Genomic DNA, 10,896 nt, shown 5'->3' on the forward strand with positions numbered 1-10,896 from the left:
GGAAGCCTTAAATAAAAGAAGAGCAAAATACAACTTTTATGACCTTAGCACTAAGAATAAAAGGAAACTAACTCCTTTTCTCTTTATACGAAGCTACCTCCTCCCTATTACGGAAGTTCCCGTGTGGAGACGCGAGAACGGCACTGCGGGCACAATTAAAGGAGTGACTTTTAACCCGCATAAATGAAGAGGGAGTAATATTACTTCTGTCCGGGATAGTCATGGCACACAATCTCATGTAATATCGGACTAAGACTGATAGATGTAGCTAGTATAATTCTATGTGTTGTTTAATTTTAAATAAAGTGCCTAGTATAGCAAGCTGTTAGAAGTTATCTTCCTAGGAATTTATGAAGTGCTGTTAGAAATTATCTCCCTGGGACTGTACTTTTGATGACGTGTATTTTTGTTTGGATTATATATAAACATGTGAGTTTATGTGAATCTTTCTCTTTCTTTCACAGCATATAAATAAAAGCTGATTACACATTTCTTGTGTGTGTGTTATTGAAACGGCCTTTCCAGTTTTTCTTTCTTTGTTCGTCAACTTCCACAAAGTCTATACAAGGCATGTAATTATTTGATTAATTGACTTCATAATTACCTAAGAGAATCAACCGTTTCGGAGTTCATAGGAAACAAACTCGCACACACACAATGTGCCTTTTAAATGTAGATAGATATAGATTAAATGAAATACTGAAATGCTGTAAGATTACAGATTGTATTCGTGTAAGGAAATATTAGCAGCAGCCGTTTTAGCACATATGCAAATTAGACAAGTTTGCACGCCACGGGAAGAAGGATAGAGCAGGAGGAGCAAGTTGTTTACTGGGGAGATGGACGTATGAAGTTAAGAGGGGGAACACGCTGGCTAGCAGCCAGCGCGAAGTGGCGAAGAAAAAACGTTTTAAAAAGGACGCGTGTGCGCGAAAAAACTTTTGCAAAATAATGAAATGCGTTGTTTTGGAAGAACCACGGATAAATGCATTTCATTTGCACATAAAAAGTGCCTAGTCGGATTTTTCTTTTTTTCCTTTTTGTTTGTTTGTTCCTTTGCGACGTTGCCAGACAATGTGTGGGTCCAAGAGGTTTGAACTTTAACGACACAGTTAAAAAAAATAACAGCCACCTTACGACAGTACACTCTTTATTGTCGCTTAAAACGTTAAGAAGCATCAAATATGCTTATCAATCAAGAACTGAAGATAAAACAATATATTTTGCGGGTTTTTTTTTCGAATATTCTATGAGCGATTCAAATTATATGAAACTATTACTTACCATGTTCTCTGGCCAAGTACCTGGCAATGGCCATAGTTTCGGGCATCTTATCTTTACCATCGATTTCCAAGACAGGAACAGAGAAGCTGGGCATGTCTGCAAAATTAAGAGGCGCATTTCAGTCACCACAATAAGAAAAGATAACGTGAAATTACAGAACATCAGGACCTTTTTTATTCCCTTTTCACCCCCAAACAAATCACAGGGCCACTTTGATGTAGGGGCCTACTATCGGGGCATAAGTTGCAAGGATACTATGTAGCAAGATCTTCGTTCACATTATACTTTAACTTCTGCATGTCAGTACAGTTGAGAAAGCAGGAGGCCAATAAGGGAGTTCCAAGGTCTAGCAGTTATGGGGAAGAAACTATTAGAATAGACGGCTTTCTTATATCTAGGGATCTCTACTATGTAGGGCGGGATATTGCCGCTTGTCTGGTTTGTCGAGGGTATTTACGTCGAAGGGGTACAAGGGCTTGTAGTTCGTCGGAGCATTCGCCATTAAAATATTTGTAGAACAGGCAGAGGGATGCAACATTACGTCGATGGGACAGAGGTTGAAGCTTTGATGACAGTTTAGGACCTATCAGGTTGGCGACTCTCTTTTGAACCCTGTCCAGGAGCGAGAGACAAGCAGCAGATGCACCAGCCCAGATGTGACTCTTTTGAACCCTGTCCAGGAGTGAGAGACTAGTAGCGAAGGCACCAGCTCAAATGCGACAACATTTCATTACTGAATACAAAGGGCATGGTGGCCTTGTTTGAAAAGAACTTAAAAAAAAATCAATTACAATACAATTTTTGTCGAGCACATCTTCTACATTAATATAAAATAAAGATTCGTGTTAAATTCTAAAAAAAATGTTTGAATTCGAAAATCCGATTCAGCTTTTTCTGGAAGGTATGACAGAAGGAGTAACTTTGTTTTGATGTCTGGTTTTATTAATTGTAACTGCTACAGAAATTGTTATATTACAATTCTTTATGGAATCGTTAGAAAAATGTCTCTCTGCAATCAAATCTTACTCTATCTGTACTATGTAAGGGTACATTAACTAGTAATTATTTAATTTTAAATTTGCAAGAGAGACGTTTATGAGTAAACAAGAAAATGTGTTCAGTCGGGATATAATATTAATAGCACTCTATGTCAATAGCGATTATATTAGCTAGTGTGACTTTTAATAGTGCATGCTATACGAATATTAATCTGCGAACATCATCGTTTGCAGAAACCGGTGACATAAAGTTCAGGCAGGATGTAACACAAATTGAGTCGAATGCTTGAGATGATGTCACGTTTTGGAAAGCAAAAGAAACGCAGTTTTTCAAATCTCTCGGTAGAAGCCGTGCGAATGAGACACGGCCAATGATGTCGATAACAGATTATATCAGTGAATATTCCTCAATATGCGAGGTGACTTTTTGGTACAGGGATTTAAAATTGTCGTAGACTCTAAAAAATATAGTATGTAATTGCGATACATCATCTGAGATAGCTGACCAATTTCTGTGATTTCAGGTTCAAAATAATCGCTACAGCAGAATTGCAATAGATCCTAACAAAGCCTGATTGTCACAGCTGGTGAATTTCAAAAATACAATCTGGAAGTGAGGACACATTAGAAGAACGATATACAATAAAATTATATTTTACACTTGGAAAAATGCCGCAGAAATGTATGGAATGTGTCAAACTGCTTTGTGACTATCTTGCATAAATCGAGCATCAGTTTTGGAGTGACAGGAAAGCAGTTTTTGAGATTCAAGGAAAGCAGGAGGTCTGTGAGGGATGATGAGAGGTGTGGGAGGAGTGAGGACGTCAGACCACCAGAGTTGATTGGCTAAATAAAGAATTTCATGGATGAAGACCGTCGCGTGTCTATAGACAATAAGTGCGCAGTTTAATGTCAGGAACTAAAGATGCGGAAGATTTGTGTGAAGTTTGGGAGGATATAATGCCCCCGCCCCTCAGAGAGACCATAGGTGCGCAGTTTGATATCAATGTTGTAAATGTACGCACAATTATTCGCGAGGAACTGAAGATGCGGAAGATTTACACGAAGGGTGCTCCGAGAAGATCAGACAAAAATACGTTGTCATGATAACAGGAGGATGCTCTTTTACCCTCCCTATTGCCCAAACCTTGTTCCCATTGACTTTTGCGTTTTCACTAAGATCAAGGAAAACCTTAGAAGCTGTCGTTATGAGACAATTTAGAAGTTGAAAGAGGTTGTGAGAAAGGTCATTGACACGCTCACACAAGAAGACTTCACTGGGTCTTTCAGAAGTTGTTGGAACGATACATCAAGTGCATTGCAGCTGGAGGAGATTACTTCGAAGGGGACTAGAGTTCTATGTGTGTACTGTCAATAGATTCCCCACACGAAAAAAGTCTCGAACCTTATTTAAAGCACTTCATACTTGATCAATTATATGACTTTTGGAATGTGATATTTGTTCCTGTTCATCACTCATTTCAGTATGTAAGAAAGTTAAGTTAATGAGTAAATAATTAGATAGAATATGTCTCCTAAGACTTCATACTTGATCAATTATATGATTTTTGGAATGTGACATTTGTTCCTGTTCATCAGTCATTTCAGTATGTAAGAAAGGAGTATATAATTAGATAGAATCTGTCTCCTAAGACTACTGTTTTCAAATAAAACCTTGAAGAAAACTCTCAGCAAATGTCTCCTTGTGTGCTTTTCTTCACGAAAAAAGCTTATTAATAGAACAATCACGAGACGAAACGGCGAGGACGAAAAGTAACAGAAAGCACGTAAAAGACTAGTAGGTATAAACACACCTATGGGGAGGCTGGGGTGCTTATTCGTTGTAAGCATACCCGAAAACCTATAAATGTTGACATTTACAAGGCAAACGGTGAGCTGGACTTATGTAAAAAAAAAAAAAAAAATACCAAAAAATGTATACCAAATTGATTCTTTTTCGTTTAAGATTGTATTTTTTATATAAAAAAAAACCTTTCGTTTTCTATATATAAAATGTACGTTTGTTGAATGTTATTCTTTCGATTACTTTTATTTGTTTTTTTTGGGGGGGGGCACAATAAAAAAGATTAAAATGGAACGGAAATTTAAATTTGGTTCGTTTTAATCTTTTTTAAGGTGACGTTTTCTATCATAGGCTAACATTCAATGTTAAGGCGACCAGCAATTAATGGTTTCCATATTGTGCTCAATTCTATACCAGTTTTGTTTAGTAAGTGATGGTCGCCCAATATATGTGCTGCATACTCTCCGTTCTTTCATGTCTATGATTTCCGCGATAATTTGTACAAATGATTTCAGTTTCATTAAAATAGAATACATTTAAAGTTTTAAGAGAGATACACTTAGAGATTCGACGCCACTTCCATTGTCTTCCCCAGAGAATTTGTACATATGTTATAAACTTAATAAAATAGGATATATTTGAAGTTTTAAGAAGGTTATGCCCTTATAACATTCGTAGGGGGCCCATAGAGATTCAAGAACACTTCTATTGTCTTCCCCGCTAAATCTTACATCAGAATACAGTTTTAAATTTAATGTAAATTCTTCAACTTTTCTTTTTATAGAGAACATACATACAGCGCACACACATATACACGTATATTAACTTTATATATATATATATATATATATATATGCACACACACATATATATATATTTAAATAAGGGAGTAGTCACCAACAATGTGTATTTTTTAACATTATTTTATTATTCCGTGTCTTGGTTTTTCATTGAGAATTATGTTTGGATCATTGTAATAATGTTTTTAAATCATTGAAATCGTTTACGCACGTTTCAGACGGTCTGTGATGCGTCTTCGTCAGAAATTATTTTCAAATGTGTAAAAATGGCGATTTTCGTAGTTAGTTTGAAGTTTTTCCAAGGGGTGGAGGCTTGTAAGTGTTTATTATACATTGGTATGCTGAATTTTTATTGCTTTTTTATTTGGTTTGTCCAGGGAGATTTTGACCTCACTGTAGTAAGTCGCTATCTCTTTCTGCTAATGTGTTTTTCTTTTCCTTTAGGGTGGGGTAGGGTGTGTGTATGTGTGTGTGTGTGTTTATGTGTGTGTGTGTGTGCGCGTGTGTGTGCGTGTGTGTGTTTGCTTTTATTGGTTTGGGAATGTGTATATTGTTTTATAGTATTTTGGGGGTATTTGCTTCCTTTGGAAGGCGGCTATGGTCCGTATGTGTATGTGTGGGGAGGGGGGACTGGCTCTTCTGAAGTAAGGGTAGGGGTGCTTTCATTCTATTTTGATATTTATTTATTTATTTTCTTTTTTTATTCTTGGATTTTAGTATTTAAATATACATATTTCTTTCGTTGGAATTTATTAACACATTTTATATAAATATATATATATATATATATATATATATATATATATATTCCTATAACTTTTTTGTGTATTTATATTCATATTAAAAAACATTTTTTTCTATTTATTTAAAAAGAAAATACAACTTTGTTATATATGAGTCGTGGAATTGCATTTATCTATAAAAAAAAACTAGCTATTTTGCATATTTTTTAAACATTAATTTTAATTAAATCCCGATTAGTTTTTTTCGTTTTTTTATGAAATGATTATCTTTAGTTAAGTACTACGTGTAATTACATTCATGCAGATATTCTACATGATTTATACTTGCATATTATTTGCTAAAAGGTTACAGTAAACACAAATATATATATTTTTTTAATTACATTTTCACCCCAAACAAGGCACATTGCCACTTTGTTGTAGGGGGCTACTATTAGGCATCAGAGGTGCTGTGTAGGGAGTTGCACTTGAACTTCTGCATGTCAGTACAGTTGGGGAAGCAGGGACCCGGAAGGGAATTCCAAAGTCTAGCTGTTCTGGGGAAGAACTACTGGAGTAGAAGGCTCACTTACATCTAGGGATCTTGACTGTATAGGGGTGCGAGTTAGCTGCTTGTCGGGTTTGCCAGGGGTATTTACATCGAGGGGGCACAAGTGCGTGCAGTTCATCAGAGCATTCACCGTTAAAGTACTTGTAGAACAGGCAGAGGGATGCAACATTTCGTCGATGGCACAGAGGCTGAAGCTTAGATGACAGTTCAGGACCTATCAGATTGGCGACTCTTTTTTGAACCTTGTTTAGGAGCGAGAGACTAGTGGCAGATGCACCAGTCCAAATATGACAACAATACTCCATACATGGGCGAATGGTGGCCTTATAGAGGTATAGGATACTTTCGGGCGTTAGTAGCTTTCTAGCACGGTCAAGAGAACCTATCTTCTCGCAGCGGTCCTGGCGATACTCTCAATGTAATTGTTCCAACTCATGTTTCCTGAGAGCGTTAGGCCGAGGAGTTTAAAAGATGTACTTTCAGATAAAGAGGCATTGGCCATTGCTATTGGTGGTAGAAAAGGTTTCTTGTAATTATTGAAGGAAACTAGTTTAGTCTTGGCAGCATTGAATGTGACTATGTATTTATGTCCCTATTACACTACAGATCGGAGGTCATCCTCTAGTGTTTCTGCCATTTCTTTAGATATGTGTTCATCTGTTTTCCTGTCGTGTCTCTTATAGAGCGTGGTGTCATCAGCATATATACCCATCTCACAGGCAATTTTGTCAGGGAGGTCATTTGTGAATATTAGGAATAACAGAGGTCCTAGGATAGACCCTTGAGGCACTCCCGCATTTATATCATATTGTTTAGATGTACGACCGTCGAGGACAACCTGGATTTTTCTCTTATCTAAGAGGGATTTAATTATGTCATGTATTCTTCCAGTGGTACCATATGATCTGATTTTCCTGAGAAGACCTTCATGCCATACCATGTAAAAAGCCTTAGCTATATCTAGAGCTACCACTCTACCCTCCCCCGCTTTGTCCAGTGACTGGCATATACGTTCTGAGATTACAGTTAGGATGTCTGCTGTGGAATGGGCTTGCCTAAATCCATATTGTTTGTCAGTTAGAAGTTTAGCAGCTGTAGAGTGATGGACTAGAGCTTGGTTAATTATGGTCTTAAATATTTTGGCGAAAAGTGGGAGGAGGCTAATGGGGCGATAATTTACTTGGTCAGTTCTTTCGCCAGAATTCTTGAAAACTGGTACTACAGAAGCAGTTTTCCAGCAGGCAGGAAAGAAATATTCATTAATGCATTTATTGTAAAGTTGGTAGAGAACTGGAGCTACTTCGGTGGACCACTTTTGTAATAGACCAGCCGGGATGAGATAAGGTCTATATGCTTTTGCAGTGTGAAGATTTCTTATGATAGCATGCACCTTAGAAGGGGTGATTTTCAGATCGTCTAGTGTGGCGTCTGTCCGCAAAGGAAAGTCAGAGAGGGGGTGGTTGGCAGGGTCCAGTGTGGAGTTGGAGGCAAACCGACTGGCAAGCATGTTAGCGTTCTCAGTTGTAGAGCAAACAACCTCAGGGTTGTTCGATAGTGGGGAATTGTTGAGTGCCCATTATTTACTACACTGTTGTAGATTTTCCAGAAGTCACGCGTTCTTAATTTCTATGCTTCGATGCATTTTTTAGTGGTTTCAGTAAATTCTCTCTTAGCTATCATTATTTCTTTCTTACAGTTACTTCTGGCTTCTATATACTTCTGCCTGTTTGAACTGAACTTATGTCGGTTAAATCGGCGGTACGCATGCTGCCTTTGCATGATGGCGGCTGCACAAGTAGAAGTAAACCATTGGGGAGAGTGGGGCTTGCTAGAAAAATTCCGTGTGGGAACATGTGCTTCAATTGCTGTTTTGAACCATTTAGTGGTCTCAATTGCACACTGTTCAGCAGGAAGTGAAAAGATATTTTGCCATGACGCGTCCCTGATGAGATCCCGGATGGCTTCCCAGTCAGCCTTTTTATGATATCTCGTTGTTTTGAGCAGTGGCTCTTCAGTTTTGGCTGTAAAGTTTAGGGCTATTTCAACTATTACCACTGCATGATCGGCGTTCCTAAGTGGGCTGCTGGCATTAGTTACACAGTTATCGGGAACTGTGGTCAGAAACAGAAGTGATGCGTGTTGTTCTTGCTGGTCTGGGAAACGGGTTGGAAACGTAACCATCTGTGATAGAGAATGAGATATAGAGAAGTTATGTGTTGTGCTACCAGCTGCATCTGTGTGAGTAGAAAATACAAGCCAGTTGCTGTGGTTGACATTGAAGTCACCAAATACACGCACTTGCGCGCTAGTGTCGAGGGAAAGTGCTGTATCTATGCTGTCAGAGACTTTGTTTATTAGGGTACAGTTCTGGGTCGAGAGAGAGCGGTAGAGAAAATAAAAGTAGCTAATGTTATGTTGCATGTTAAGTCTAAAGCACATAAAGGCTTAATCGTCCGATTCTAGTTTAGTTTCTCTAGTCAAGGGGAGGGTGTTCCGAATATATACTCCAAGCCCGTGCATATGTTTGTCAGAGTCCTTACGGCAGAGTGGGAGATATCCAGGCATGTTAAAGTAGTTGGAGGGGATAGAAGAGTGTAGGTTAGTCTCACTTAGTGCTAAGATATCCGGGGTGTTTGTTAGGAGAAATGCTTCAACACCATTTAAATTAGTTCTAAGCCCACGGATGTTCGTAAATGCAAGCCTCAAGGGAGAAGGCAGGTTGGCTTTGTTTGAGTTTGGGCCTGGTTTTAGCGTAATTTTTTTTATTGTACTGTCATCATTTTTTTAAGAGTTTCAGTTTAGGTAAGGGGTGCTGAACAACTGGTTATGCAGAATACCAGACATGCAACAAAAGCAGACCATCAGTTGTCATTCCATCTACTATCTTTAAGATCATTTATGTATGCGTATTAAGATCTTTTATGCATGCGTATATATATATATATTTGTTTTAAAATATTTCCTACCAAATTCCTTTGTTAGTTTTTTTGTTAACAGATATGAAACTTAATATATGGGGTTAGAACTTTTGGGTTTAGCCGGAGAAAATCAGTGCAAAAGTGTGACAATTTAAAATTGGAATTTGCTAGATTAAGGTCGGACTAATATTTTAATTTTTAGCTTTGCATCAAGCATGTTTTCATAGCGCAGGCATTAACGTCAAATGAAAAACTAAATCGTAAGCTAAACGTTTTGGTTTCGATTCTCGGTAATGGCGCACGAGTCATTTTCTAAATACTTTTTAAATCATTACTATATATTAGGCCCAATATAATATAATAATAGATACGAAATCTGTATAAATCAAAATATTATATTTAAGCGTATTTTACGACTGGGCAATGCCAGGTGGACTGCTAGTATAGATACACACACACACACACACACACACACACACACACATATATATATATATATATTTCGGCCCAACTAGTTATTTCAAGAAAAATATGGATTTTATTTAAGAAAAATATGGATTTTAAGGAATCAAAGTGGCTCATAGAATTACCATTTCGAATAAATTCAGACAGTTCTCTGGTTTCTCAAATACATAGTCATTTGTTTATATTGAAGATGGTGTATGCGCAGACGATGTGCGCACAGACGAGTTTCGTCATTTCATTTGGAACAACGAGTTGTAAAGCTCGACAGCCACGTATATGCATATAAAAGACGTGTTATCTTTATTTTTGTACTTTGTAAACTGGGTATTTGTGAAGTAGTAAAATAAAATTAAAAAATAATAAAATCGAAATAAAACTTACTATTCTTGATTTTGTCCCATTCGTTGAATTCGAACCTCTTGTCAGTGTATTTGACGTCGGCTGCGGCCATCAACATGCGGCAGATCTCGGCACGGCCGCGGCCATTGAAGTAGTAGAGGGTGTAAGAAGGCATTGTAGACGTGTATACGTACTGTGCGGGGAAAACTGATCGCAGGTGAATTCGAAGACGGGATCTCGAGTTGAATGTCCAAGACAAGCTCTTCCTTCTAGTTTTTATAGAAAATAAAACTGCTGACTCATCCGAAATAGCGGTGGCTGTCGTAAATCGTTCGGTGAGTGTTGTCAATTGCAAGTGCAGACAAAACAATTTGTTTTTTGTTCCGATGCAAGAGATAATGGCGAAATTTGCAGTGACGCACGTGGCTTGATTACTTGCAACTTGTTAAGTCTGAATGCCACTATGTGCAATTGTTTATACATGTATATATATATATATATATATATATATATATATATATACATATATATATATATGTATTATATGTATGTATGTGTGTGTGTATATATACATATATATATACACATATATGTGCGTGTGTGTGCGTGTTAGTGTCTGTTTATCTATGCTCAATGCTTGTATGTTTTAATTAGATTGGTACAGCTTAAACAATTAAACAATTAAGTATTGTTGTCCGTATAAAGTGTTTGTTTATGTGCAACGTATCTACACACACACACACACACACACGCGCGCGCGCGAACACTCACGCATGCAAACACACACATATATTGTATATATTCAAGCAGCTTCATTACGTGCACCTATTCCTTCAAACTAAATACGACTAATACATACATATATATATATACATATATATATATATATATATATATATATATATGTTTTTGCACATAAACATCGGGTTATAATGAATTATTTGAACATTTACCAAACTAAATTAAATGTTTAAATAATGAACGTACGCAGAAAT

General features: G+C 37.2%; 1 protein-coding gene across 1 annotated transcript in view; it reads right to left on the reverse strand.

Moving 5' to 3' along the window:
* LOC145265388 (S-crystallin SL20-1-like) overlaps positions 1 to 10,294 on the reverse strand; it is a 13,355-nt gene extending 3,061 nt beyond the window's left edge. The window contains exons 1-3 of the mRNA XM_080121198.1: positions 9,944 to 10,294; positions 1,285 to 1,380; positions 1 to 6 (exon numbers count right to left, since the gene is read on the reverse strand). The exon at positions 1 to 6 is cut by the window's left edge and continues 110 nt beyond it. Of these exons, the coding sequence (XP_079977324.1) occupies positions 1 to 6; positions 1,285 to 1,380; positions 9,944 to 10,076 (235 nt within the window). The 5' untranslated portion in view covers positions 10,077 to 10,294. The remainder of the gene's footprint in view (positions 7 to 1,284; positions 1,381 to 9,943) is intronic.
* Positions 10,295 to 10,896: the final 602 nt, after the last annotated feature.

The sequence above is a fragment of the Euprymna scolopes genome, chromosome 40 (assembly GCF_053919585.1).
Source record: "Euprymna scolopes isolate OS-2025 chromosome 40, ASM5391958v1, whole genome shotgun sequence".
NCBI lineage: Eukaryota > Metazoa > Mollusca > Cephalopoda > Sepiida > Sepiolidae > Euprymna > Euprymna scolopes.